This window comes from Vombatus ursinus, unplaced genomic scaffold (genome assembly GCF_900497805.2).
Source record: "Vombatus ursinus unplaced genomic scaffold, bare-nosed wombat genome assembly UNPS02014838.1, whole genome shotgun sequence".
In the NCBI taxonomy this organism is placed as follows: domain Eukaryota; kingdom Metazoa; phylum Chordata; class Mammalia; order Diprotodontia; family Vombatidae; genus Vombatus; species Vombatus ursinus.
Window position 1 is genome coordinate 2,445,476 of NW_020954616.1, and position 13,520 is coordinate 2,458,995.

Genomic DNA, 13,520 nt, shown 5'->3' on the forward strand with positions numbered 1-13,520 from the left:
CATATTATTGTTGTCCTCAAGTACTTGGAGCATTGCCATGGGTAAAGGTTGGAGTTGTTTTACTTGGTCCCATAGGACCAGTGGTTGGAAGTTGTGAGGCAGAATTCTGCTCAATAAAAAGAGCTTCTAAAAACAGAGATATATTGTTCTAAGAGATCTGAGACCTTTATCACTGGAGCTCTTCAATGAGAACTTGGATCATAACATGTTAAAACTTATAGAGAAGATTTTAGACAGGAAGCCACTCAACCTAATTTTAGTACCCTATATTTTAGAGAAAACACTGAAAAGAAAAAATACATCTTAATGAGAAAGAGAAGGATAATGACAGGACTTTAGATGAGGTGACCTCTGTGATCTTTTCCAACTCTTGGGTATTTTGTCAATTACATTGACTCACGTTGGTCGGCTACTTATTTTGAAAGCAAGGGCTGAGGCAGGGGTTCATTATAGCATAAGAGAGAAATGTGGTTTCCACACATTGACAGTCAACAAGAAAGCAAATTGTGAGTTTCTCTTGAACGGTGAATGGGCCAGGGAGAAAGAAATAGAGTTGAGATCTGGCACATTATGTTATTCTGCCAAAAGGATCAGAATCTTGGCTGTGTTTCCTATTGAGAAGAGCCATTTACCTCCTGCAGCATCAGAAAATGAACTCCCCTTCCTTTCAAAATACAAGAGTGTTTGGTTTTAATGGAGAACTTAGAGGCAGGGTCTTTAAACACACAAATCACTTCAAATGAATTTGGCAAATGCACACACACACATACAAAACAAACACATAAATAAATGAGAAACAAACAAAAATATTCAAACTTCAAAACTTGAATTTGGTAAAAACAAACATTTAAGATTGGTAAGCTTTTATATTTCTATTTGGTTTTGTCCTCAACAGGTGTCAACAGACTGTGATAGAAAATTTCACTTCCTGAATGGTTGTCTTGAAATGATTCATTGATTTTTTCATTTGATAAATATTTATTAAATGGGTGCTTTTAAACAGTCAACAAGCATTCAGTAATTGCTTATTATATGCCAAGCACTGTGACTTGGGGGGTGTAGGGGGAGAGGATGCAAAGTTAAGCACCACTTGTTCTTGTCTTCATTGAGACTTTTCAATCTCATATTGTGATGTAATCTTAGATACAAGTAGAACATAGTAGTTGAATTAATCAATAGCCAGTCTTACCCCACTCCCAGTTTTGAAAGCCCTTTGTGTGCGCATTTTTTCATTAGATGTGTGAGATACAAAGGGAAGAGGAGACACAGCCCCTGCTCTTAGAGGGACTGAACCTAATGGGGGAATCATGGAATCTGGGAGGTGGAAGTGTCTTTGGAACATCTAGTCCAACCTCTTACCTTTGTTGTTGTTCAATTATTTAAGTCATGTCCAATTCTTTATGACCCCATTTAGGGTTTTCTTGACAAAGATACTGGAGTGGTTTGCCATTTCCTTCTCCATCTCATTTTACAGATGAGGAAACTAAGGCAAACAAGATTAGGTGACTTGCCCAAGGTCACATGGTTGGTAAGTGTCAGAGGCCAGATTTAAACTCAGGAAGATGAGTCAAGCCCAGCACTCTATCCACTGTGCCACCTAGCTGCCCTACACTCTTACTTAGTGGAAGAATTATTTTTGTCACATTCCAGAGAGTTCACCACTCAACCTAATTTTTGTATACCATATTTTAGGAAAAATACTGACAAGCAGAAATACATCCTGATGAGGAAGAGAAGGATAGTGAGGGAATTGTAGATCATTTCATGCAAGAGTGGGTATAAGAATTGGGTATATTTATTCTAGACTAGACTTAAAGAAAGATTTGGGTGGAGATCAGGGGAAAGATGATACGTGCCTTCAGTTATATGAAGGATTATCATGTGGAAGGGAAGCTAGACTTGTTCCAGAGATCAAAACTTGACATAATGTGTAGTAGTGGAGACACAGATTTGCACTCAATGTAAGGGAAAACTCCATAAAAATTAAAGCTGTTAAAAAATTAAATGGACCATCATCTCAGGAGGCAGTAGGTTCTCTATCTGAAAAGATCTTCAAGGGAAAGTCAAATGGACATTTTTCAGAGAGAATGGAGAAAGGACTACTGTTTAGGTGTGAGTTGGATTAAACGATCTCTGAGAACCCTTCCCACTTAGAATCTATGACTTTGGCTACCGCCTTTGGTTACAGAAAGTTCATTGTCTCATTGTAGTTTCATTGCTTGGAAGATAGGAATTGCTGCACTACTGCAATCATATTCACACATAACATTATGTATAACCTGGATAAGAGAAGAACAGGAGGGGCCTTCAAGTATTTAAGGAAATTTGCCTCATTGCAACTTTTGTCTGTTGATTCAAACTCCATCCTATTAATTTCATCTCTTTGGCTTCAGCCCATCAAGATCTTTCCAAATCCTGGTGGGATCATCCCATTCACTTTGTGACAGACAGGCCACAAACAGAGATAAGGAGACAGAGATAAGGGCCACCGAATATTTCTGCACAATTAGGATACCTGTACAATTAGAGAGGAATGCAAATGCTGGCAGTCCAAAATGATGTTTCTTCACTGAATCTGAGAGTTCTAACTCAAACATCATCTAGTCTCATGCTGAAAGAACTATATCGAAAGTATCTGAGGCCAGTTACCTCTGTGTGAAGAGCTCCAGGGAAAGGGAATTCACTACCTTTCTAAGGTAGTCCATTTCATTTTGTACAGACTGAATTGCTGAGACTTTTTTTACCTTAGGAAGAACCAAAATCTACCTCTTTTCAATTTCTCTACATTGGTCCTAGTACTGCCCTGGGTCAAGCATTCCTCTTCCACATAATAACTTTTGAAATATTTTAAGACATTGATCATTTCCCCTCTAAATCTTTTCTTCTTCCATCTAAACATGGACTTATGAATTCATATGGTGGTAGCTGGCATTGCAGTCATTCCAAGCATTTCCCTTCAAAGAAAGAAACCATTCAGGGATGATTTAGAAAAAAAGTGTCAGTAAAATGTCCATCTTCTCTATCCTCTCAGCTTCTGGGTTCGATTTCTGTCTGCCTCTCTGTCTTCTTTCTTTCTTCTCCTCTTTCCTGCTTAGCCCCAGAAAACTGATTAACTTAAATTCAAGCTTTTCTTGGGCTAGGATGGGGACTTTATAAGTACAAGAGCAAAATAATTTAAATAAAAGTTTTCCTTCATAGAATTCAAGCTATATGGAAATTTAATGTAAACATGAAATAAGAATGATGTATGGATGGAATGTAAAAGAAAGAGTTAATTGAGCACAGAAAACAATAATTAAAAATGGGAACTGGGAGATAAGATTTTAGTCCATTAGTAAAGTTCAGATCATACATCCAAGGGAAGAACTGCAATTTCATGCTAGGGCATACTAGGCTCGTGAGGTGTGAACTGGGGAAGGCCACAGAGTAACTTGATAATAGAGTGAGGGAAAATCACAGAGGCTTTCCAGAGAAGGGGTGTTTGCTTAGCACTGTCAGCTCAAAGCCTTCCTCATTCATTCTCTTCATTACAGGATACTAGATCTCCATGGAACAGCATAACCATACAACAGTTACTGAGTTTGTTCTCCTTGGTTTCCCCAATGTGGGTGACATCCAGGTTTGGCTCTTTGCCTTGTTGTTGCTGGCCTACCTCTTCACTATTTTTGGCAACTTGCTGATTTTCCTGGTCATCCGACTTGACTCTGCCCTCCACACACCCATGTATCACTTTGTCAGTGTCCTTTCCTTCTTGGAGCTATGGTATACAGCCACCACAATCCCCAAGATGCTGGCCAACTTGCTTAGTGAGACAAAGACCATTTCCTTTGTAGGTTGCCTATTGCAGACCTACTTCTTCCATTCCCTAGGGGCCTCTGAATGCTACCTCCTTACAGCCATGGCCTATGACAGGTACCTGGCTATCTGCAGGCCCCTTCACTACCCAGCAATCATGACCCCAACACTGTGTGCCAAGATGGCTGCAAGTTGTTGGACTTGTGGCTTCCTATGCCCCATCTCTGAAGTTATCCTGGTCTCTAAACTCCCATTCTGTGGCTACAATGAGATCCAGCACATCTTCTGTGACTTTCCACCCCTGCTGAGTCTGGCTTGCAAGGACACATCCACCAATGTTCTGGTGGACTTTACCATCAATACCTTCATTATCATTATCACCTTCCTTTTCATCATGGCATCCTATGGGCGGATCATTGGGGCTGTCCTAAAGATCAAGACAGCATCAGGGCAGAAAAAGGCCTTCTCTACCTGTGCCTCCCATCTCATAGTGGTTCTAATTTTTTTTGGCAGCATCATCTTTATGTATGTACGACTGAAGAAAAGCTACTCACTGACACTTGACCGGACCTTTGCTGTTGTCTACTCTGTGCTTACACCATTGGTCAATCCTATAATTTATAGCCTCCGCAACAAAGAGATCATGAAAGCCATTAAGACGACCATCCTCCGGCAGGGGACACTGGCCAGCACTATCCACCCCTAGTTTTCATTACTGATCTCATCTTGCCCTGGTCAATAGATCATGCCCTTCCCAGCTCCGCTCATCCAGGTCCCACCTGCCACTGGCCCCACCTATCTGTGACCACACTTGGTATTCTAGGCCTCAGGTTTCCCATATGTATCCCTTGACTCTAGAATGGAGCTCACCTGATATCTTAAGGATCCCTAGTCAGCTACTACATGAACTAGCCAAACCACCTGAAATTTTGTCTATGTGGCTAAATTCTAGACAATGTTTACATTCATTAGAAAAGTACATTCTCTTTCATGAAACTGATGAAGTAGAAATTTGTGTGGCCACACATGTGGCCCACTATTGGAAAACTTGGATTCCTCTGCCCTATGCTCACTCATTACCAGCATGGCCCATAACTAATTATTCCAGTTTCCATTCCTCTTTCCTTTGCCCTCCCACAGTACCCCTACTGTGGAAGATAATGTGGCTTCAACTTTAATGTAGTTCCTCTGACCTCTGCAACCCAATGCTGGTGATATATCTTCAATAAACTAGAAAAATAGAAGATTCTATCCCTTTGATTCACATATCACCACTGGGATTCTGAAATTTCTAGGTGTCCCAGTGACCATTTTCAATGGTCAAATAAATACAAAGATTTGAATATATTGTGGCAACTTTCCCTCTTTCTCTATATTATTTTTTCCATCCTGTCCATCATCCCTCATTGCCTCTCTCTATCTCTGTCTTTCTCTTTTTGTCTTTCTCTCTCTCCCCCTTCCCCTTCTTCTTCCTGTTTTTTTTTTGCCTCTACTACATGGAGTATATATTTTGTTACTATTTCCATCACTGTCTCTTGACTTTTTTTTACTCCTGTCTTTGTCTCTTTCACCATCTTTCTGTCCTCAACTTTGTTTCTGACTATAAATTTTTGCTTCTTTTTTTAAATTTTTGCCATGGAATGAGACGGGGGGAACCTATGCTCTTGAACATGTACAACCCCTTGAAACTGATGCACTGCAAGAAAATCTTTCAAGTTGATGCTTGTCACAGCTTAGCTCTTAGTTCTCTTGGTGAGTTGTGGAAGGGTCATATCGAGTCACAGGACCTCAGTTTTCTCTTCTGTGGCTGAGCACAAAATGCCACTCTGGCTTTTTCTTAAGTGCCACATGTGAAAAGGTGTTTTCCCCATCCTTTTCCCGTTATCTATTTCAAGCAGTTACTGAACGAGAGATACCATACAGCTTCATCTTTATAAACCTAAGAGGGGTGCCCATAGGGGAATACCCTTGCCATAACACAGTCACCCAGGAAGAATTATATTATTATGAACCAATGTTGTAGGTGTCACATGTGGTTGGAGAGTGCTTCACACATAGACTTCTGGGAAAGAGGCAGGGAGTCAGACAGAAGCTTGAAATAAAAAAAAATCACAAGCTGCATCTCTCCAGGCCAAAGCTGGTTGCTAACATGAATAACCAGACTAGGACAGGGCTGGCATAGTTTAACTGCTGCTCTAAATCTCTGGCCAACTAAAGAGCAGACTTGTATGGGAAATGTAATGTTTTTGATACCTTTTGGGGGCTCTCAATTATTTTTTATCTTTTGTATATTCAATTTAATCCAATAAATATTTATTAAGGATCTTTTGCACACAGAACATGGGGTTCTGGAGATATCCTACCTGTGTATCCTTGGGTAACTTCCTCAGTCTACCATGGGCTTCATGGTGTTTATCTCCCTCATCTCCACATGACCCCATGCACTTGCCTTTCACCCCCATACCCCCTCACCTGAATCTAGATTAAAAGGTTTTTGAGTTTGGAGCTACAAGTGGAGTTAGTCAGTGTCTCGTCCACACAGTCTGATCTCTGATGCCCAGGGCAAGGTACCAAAAGATATGCGAAGGTTAGATAAAGCACAGTCTCTATTCTCACAGAGCTTATGGTATATAAGTATATATATATATACATATATATATACACATAGTTTAGAGAAAGACCACATATGGTTGCAAATGTGTATTTATTCTCTTGTATTTAATGAATCCTTTAAGGAATAACACTTGGCTAGGACCTGAGAAAGGCACAGCTTCCAGGAATAAGGAGCTTAGAGTTCCCCTATACCCTGCACTGATCAGGTCACATATGAAGTATTGTGTCTAGTTCTGTCTACCAAAATTTGAGAAGGATGGAGATACACAGCACTCAGAGGAGATCAAATGATTAAATATCTTGAGTTCATGTTATATTAAGATTAGTTGAAGGACCTAGGGGTGTTTAGCCTAGAGCACAGAAGATTCAGAGGGTAGGGAGGACAGAAATGATAACTGTATTCAAGTATCCAAAGGTATTGTATGTGAAAGAGGAATTTCATTTGTAGTTTGATCACAGAGAGCAAGACAAAGGAAAAAATGGTGGAAATTGCAAAGTGACAGGCTTAATTGTCAGGAAAAAAAACATACTAATAAATAGAATTATCCCAAACCATAGTGTGCTTCCTAGAGAGATGATGGTTTCTATCTCCTAGGAAGTCTTCAGGGAGAGACTATAATAATAATGGCACTAACAGCTAACATACAGTGCCTACTATGTGCCAGACCCTGGGCTAAATGTTTTAAAATATTATTTCATTTAATCCTCATGATAATCCTGGGCAGTAGGTTATTCATATGTTACAAATGAGGAAACTGAGGCAAATAGAGGTTACATGACTTGCCCATGGTCACCTGGCTAGTACATGTGTGAGACCAGATTTGAACTCATATCTTCCTGACTCCAGATTGGCACTCAATCCACCACACCACTTACCTGCCTTATCTGGGAATATAATAGTGGAGATTCATTTTGTCCATGGGTTGGATTATATAGGAAGGATCTTGACAAAATGGAACATGAGGAGTGTGATCAGGACTATGATGGGACTGAAGACCAAAATACATGAGGACCAGTTGAAAGAATTCCATTTTGCTAAATGGTTCACCTGCTTGCTTTTGCAATCTTTCATTCTGTAGGTTATATCAAAGCTTTGGAGACAGATGGGAAATCATGGCTGAAAACTGCAAATAGGCCAGTGTTGCTAAAATGTAGAATGAGAGTCATGTTATAAAGAGCTTTAAATGACAAACAAATGAGTTTATATTGGATCCTGCAAGTAATAAGAAGTGACTGGATATCAATGAGCTTGAGGAGGAAGGATGACATGGTCAGCCTTACACTTTAGAAAAATTACCTTGGTAGCTGAGTGGGGGATGGATTGGAGTAATGAGAAAGCTAAAGTAGGAAGACCAAATAGAAGTCTATTGCAATAGTCTATGTGAGAGTAAATGAAGGCATGAAGTAAAGTGGTGGCTGTAAGGGTGAAAAAAAGAGAGATAAATGAAAAGATTTGTCAATGGATTGGATATGTGAGGTAAGTGAAAAGGAATAGTTGAGAATGATGCTGCAGTTGTCTTGAGAGATTGGGTAACTGGGATGAAGATGGTGCCCTTGCCAGTAATAGGGAAGTTAGGAAGAAGGGAAGTTTTCAAAGAAAGTAAATGAGTCAGGAAACATTTATTAAGTACCTACTATATGCCAGGGACTGTTCTAAGTCCTAGGGATATATTAGAAAGGCAAAAGATATTCCCTGCACTCAAGGAACAACTCACAGTCTAATGAAGGAGACAACACATAAACAACTACGTATAAACAAAATACATATAGCATAAAGTAGTTATTAATAAGAAAAGGGAAGGCACTAGAATGAAAGGGAAATGGGAAAAGCTTCCTGTAGAATGTAGGATTTTATCTGGGACCTAAAGAAATTCAGGGAAGTAAGGAGGTGGAGATGAGGAAGAAGATGCATGAGGGATAATGAGTCCTAACTCCCAGAGTTGGGAGATAGAGTACCTTCTTTAAGGAACAGAAAGGCCGATGACACTGGATAAAACAGTATGTGCTTGGGAGGGAGTATAAGGTGTAAGAAGACTGGAAATGTGTGTGTGTGTGTGTGTGTGTGTGTGTGTGTGTGTAGGGGGCAGGGGAGGTTTTACAAGACTTTGAACACCAAAGGATTTTGCATTTGATTTTGGAAGTGGTAGGAAACCAGTAGAGTTTATTGAATAAGGTGTGTCATAGTCAGACCTTCTCTTTAGGAAGTTCAATTTGACAGCTGAATGTAGGATGGATTGGAATACAGAGAGGCTAATGGAAAGAAAACCAATCAGCAGGCTATGGTAATAATTCAGACATAAGATGATGAGAGCCTGTGCCAGGGTAGTGGCAATGTTAGAGAAGGGTCTATATACTAGAGGTATTATGAAAGTGAACATGACAAGTTTGGGCAATAAATTAGGTATAGAGGGTGGTGGTGAGAGAAGGCACGGAGTTTTGAATCTGGGTGACCAGGAGGATGATGGTACTCTCAATAGTAATAGGGAAGTTAGGAAGAAGGGAGGATTTAGCAGGTAAGCTAATGAGTTAAGTTTTGGATATGTTGAGTTTAACCTATCAAACATCCAATTTGAGATGTCCAATAGGCAGTGAGAGAAGTAAAACTAGAAGTCATTAGAGAGGTGAGGGTGGGATAACTAAATTGGAGAGTTATCAGCAATGAAATGATAATTGACTTCATAGGAGCTGATAAGATCACCAAATGAAATAGTATATAGAGAGATAAGGACTCAAGATAGAGCCTGGTGGAATACTCACAGTTATGGGGTGAATGAAGATCCAACAAAGAAGCCTTAGAAGAAGGGCTCAGCAAGGAAAAAGGAGAAACAAAAAACAGTAGTGTCATGAAAGCACAGAGAGAAGACAGTATTAAGGAGAAGAAGGTGATCAACAGTGCCAAATGCTGCAGAGAAGTCAAGAAGGATGAGGTTAAGGAAAGGTCATTAAATTTGTCAATTAAATCATTGTTAGTAATTTTGGAGAGAAGTTTCACTTGAATGAGGTCAGTAGTCAGGCTGAAGAGAGTTAAAAACAGTAAGAAGAAAGGAAATGGAGGTACCTATTGAAGATTACATTCTCAAGGAGTTTTGCTGCAAAAGGGAAGATACATATGGGACAATAGATGGCAAGGATGGATGAATCAAATGAAGATTTTGTTGAGGATAAGGGAGAAATGGGCATTCTTTTAGACAATAAGGAAACAGTGAACAGATGGAGAGATTGAAGAGAAGTGAGAGAGTGGAGATGATAGTGGTGGGAATCTTTTGGAGAAGATAGGATGGAATGGAATCACCAGTGCATATGGAGGGGTTTACCTAGACAAAGAAAAGGGCCACCTCCTTAGAGAGAGAGGAGAGGGTGGGGGATGGAGATAATGGAATAGGGCATTTGGATAATAAAAGTTGAGGAGGAAGGGAGAAGAGGAAGCTCTTGGCTGATGGCCTCAATTTTTTTAGTAAAATGTGAAGCAAGGGTCTAACCTCAGAGGATTGGTAGAAGGAAAGGTATGGAATGTTTGAGGCAGAATTAAGAGCAGCTCTGGTGAGTGGAACAGTGAGTTATTTAGGGAGATATAAAAGGATTGCTTTGGAAGAGCTAGGGCTCATTAAGACTATATAACATAACTTTGTAGTGGATTCAGTCAGTATGATTTTCTGATTTTCCACAGCTCCATCTGGCAGTATTTAAATAGGAGTGAAGACAGTGGTATTCTGTTTCAGACATATTGAGTTTAAAATACTTATAGGACATCCAGTTAGATGTCCAAAAGGTAGTTGATGTGGATCTGAAGCTCAGGAGAGAGACAAAGGGTGGATATACAGACCTGGGAATCATCTGTGTAGATATGACAATTAAACCCATAGAAGCTGATAAGATCATCAAATGAGGTAATACAAGGTGGGAGTTCTTAATCTAGGGTCTGTGGAGTTTTGTTTTGTTTTTGGACAAAAAATTATATCTGTATTTCTGTATTTCAGTATAACTTACTCCCTTGCTAAGCCTATGTATTTTATTTTATTCATTTTGTCAGTGAGTCAATAAGAATCTATTCGGCACCTACTGGGTGCCAGGTACTGAGATAAGCACTGGGGAGACAAAGAAAGGCAAAAGACAGTCCCTGCTCTCGAGGGACAGCCTAGACAACATGCAAACAGCTACGTATGAAAAAGATACATTCATACTTATGTACATATTTATGTATGTATACATATACACTTAAGTTTATATATGTAGCATATGTTACATTTAATACAAGATAAATTGGAAATAATCAGTAGATAATCAGTAGGCACTAACATTAAGTGGGACTGGAAATGTTATTCTTAAGCAGGGTCCATAGTTTTCACCAGACTATCAAAAGATACATGACACATAAAAAAATTAAGAATCCCTTGTGTGGAGGGGTAAGAGAAGAGGTTCCAGGACAGAATCTTGGAGGACCATCCATGGTAAAGGTCTGGACTTTCATTTTCACTTGAAGAAAAAGAAACTTAGGATTTCCAGAGAGGTAAATTCCCCTTCTCTCTAGTGATCTATTCAGGGCTCTAGCCTAATAGTATGAATAGTATGGAATCACCTTGGAAAGAAGGAAGGGTAGGGAGGGGATAAGCATTTATATAGTACCTATTATGTGCTAGGCAGTGGCTTTTATACAAATATTATCTCCCCACATATTGATCTTCATAATGACTTTGGAAGGTAGGTGCTGTTATTATCTCCATTTTACAGTTGAAGAAACTGAGGCAGATAGAGGTTAAGTGACTCTCCAGGATAAGAAAGCTAGAAAGCATCTGAGGGCAAATTTAAACTCAAGTCTTCTAAATTCCAGGCCCAGGGCTCTATCCACTGTGCCATCTAGCTGAACTTGGTATTATTAGGAAGATAATTCCTCATAATCTAGGGAGACCCACCTTCTCCTCTCGCAACTTATATAGACCTTATAATACCACCCTAAGTACTTATATTTTATCCCAGAGGGATGCACTTGGTAATACTATCAAGGTGATGCCCTTCCGATCAGATCTACACTGTTCAAATAACTACTGTAGAAATGGAAGGCAAAGTTGACATTTTCTTTCCTGATATCATGGCTCAATCCTTGGCTTCTCCTCCAGTTTCTAGGTCACATACTTGGCCCTCCTCTCTTCAAGAACCTGATACTATATATATATTATTCACCCTTCTCTAGAAGACGGGGTCCTGTAAATCTCCAGGAATTTAATATTGTTCAGGAAATCCCTTCTCATCTGTCCAGTAGTCTGGGCTATGTGGGCCCACCCTTATCTGGGGCCATGTAGTTGAAAGATCCCAACATTGCTGCTTCTGGTCGCCTCTAGGTTTGCATGGGTAAAAGCACATGCAAATAATAGCCTTCTGACCTAGCCCATCTAAGACCAACATTAGATATTCATTGTGCAGATATATGGGCTTCCCCATTTCCCCCTGTACCCAAGACTGCCCTTATCTCTACTATGGTTCTCTCTCCAGCTGTTTTCCAGAGTCCTACAAACTAACACTCCTCTTGAAACCTCTAATAAAAAAGTAGAAGTGACCCCAATCTACCAGAGTCTGAGACAGTCAAATCATCCACAGGAGACAAAGATTTGAACTGTTCATCGTCAATGAAATATGAGTGATTGGCAAGTACCCAGGATACATACTCAGTCTTTTCAATGAAGTATTAATGGGGTAGTCCACAGATTCACTTCCCTTAACAGATCAAGTTGACTGGCTTCCCTCTGCATAGATTATGGAAGAAAGAATGAATGAAATTCAAATGAGAGGTCCAGGTGAAGTTCTATGGATACTTGAACAGGGATAATTCTGCCTTGTAGGTTGGAGAAGTAGGGATTGTATGTTCAAAAAGGAAGTGACTTAGTCAAACCTTGAAGAAGGAGAAGAACTCTACTTGTTAAGGAAGAAAGTGGAATAGATTGGCATTCCAGGAGTGGGTGGTGGAATGAAAAAAGTCAAAGAGAGCAAAAAGAAGATGAGAAGAGAATAGAAATGAGAGCAGAGCCCAATTTTGCTGGATTTCTTTATTTCTGGAAAAGCTGTCACATAATGTAGGTAATGAGGTAATCAGGGCTCACATGTATCTAGGAGTCTCTGATCATTCTAATGTTCCTTCCAGCTTCAAATCCACTCAGTCTTTCTCTGTCATCCATCCCTTGACCTCATTTCTTCCACAAAGACCTTTCTTATTGAGATAAAGCAGGGGCTGAGAGGTATCCCATGTAACTCAGACCCTGGGGAGAGTAAGTGACTTCTCCAAAGTTTCACAACACTAGTGTTTGAATACAGAACTTCCAAGCCAACCCTCCGCTTTAAAATTTATAAAGTCCTTTGTATACATGATTTTGTTTGAGCCTCACAACAACCCCATGAAATACGTACCTATTCCATTTATCTCACAAAGTTGTTATGTGGATCAAGATATAATTAATGTATGTAACAGATTTTATAAAACTTGAAATGCTATAAATGGGGCAGATCTTATTAATGATACAGGTGTTAATATCCCCATTTTCCAGGTGAAGAAACTGGAGCTCAGAAAGGTTAAGTAATTTGCCAGTCAGGATATATTGGGTACATTGGAGGAGGAATTTAAATCCAGATCTCTTTGGATTCCAAAGCCACCATCATTACACTGTGTTTAGCAAACAGGGTTCCCTCCTCCCAACCAACCCAAGATTGGGTTGTTAGTTAATTATTAATAAGGAGACCTTTGCTAGAAATTTACAGAGAACCTGGTGCTAATGAGCATTCCCCACTACACTTTTTCTGCTCCTCCTGGGGGAGAAATAACTAAAACTCCTGGAGTTATGCTTATAGGATCCCTGGGGGCTCACTTCCTCTTTAAGGGCTCTCTGTAGATAAGGTGGATTCTAAGGAGGGTTTATCCTCTGACTTCTACCACCCCTGTCCTTCCCTTCCCCCAACCCCAACAGTCTAGTGACCTTTTCAGTAGTGATCTTAAACACTTCAGGTTACAAAAGGACTGGAAATGATCCTGGAGCTGAGATGTGCTGAGTAAGAAAGGAAGTTATCAACTAAGTCTAGCCTCTGGCATCTGGGCTTCCACTTTTTGGTCTCTGAGAGCAGCTCCCTCC

At 39.9% G+C, this 13,520-nt stretch overlaps 1 protein-coding gene across 1 annotated transcript; it reads left to right on the forward strand.

Moving 5' to 3' along the window:
* The first annotated feature begins 3,547 nt into the window (after nt 1-3,547).
* On the forward strand, nt 3,548-4,501 carry LOC114026402 (olfactory receptor 6N2). The gene has a single exon (XM_027840093.1). It carries the CDS (start codon nt 3,548-3,550, stop codon nt 4,499-4,501), a length of 954 nt encoding a protein of 317 aa, XP_027695894.1.
* Nucleotides 4,502-13,520: the final 9,019 nt, after the last annotated feature.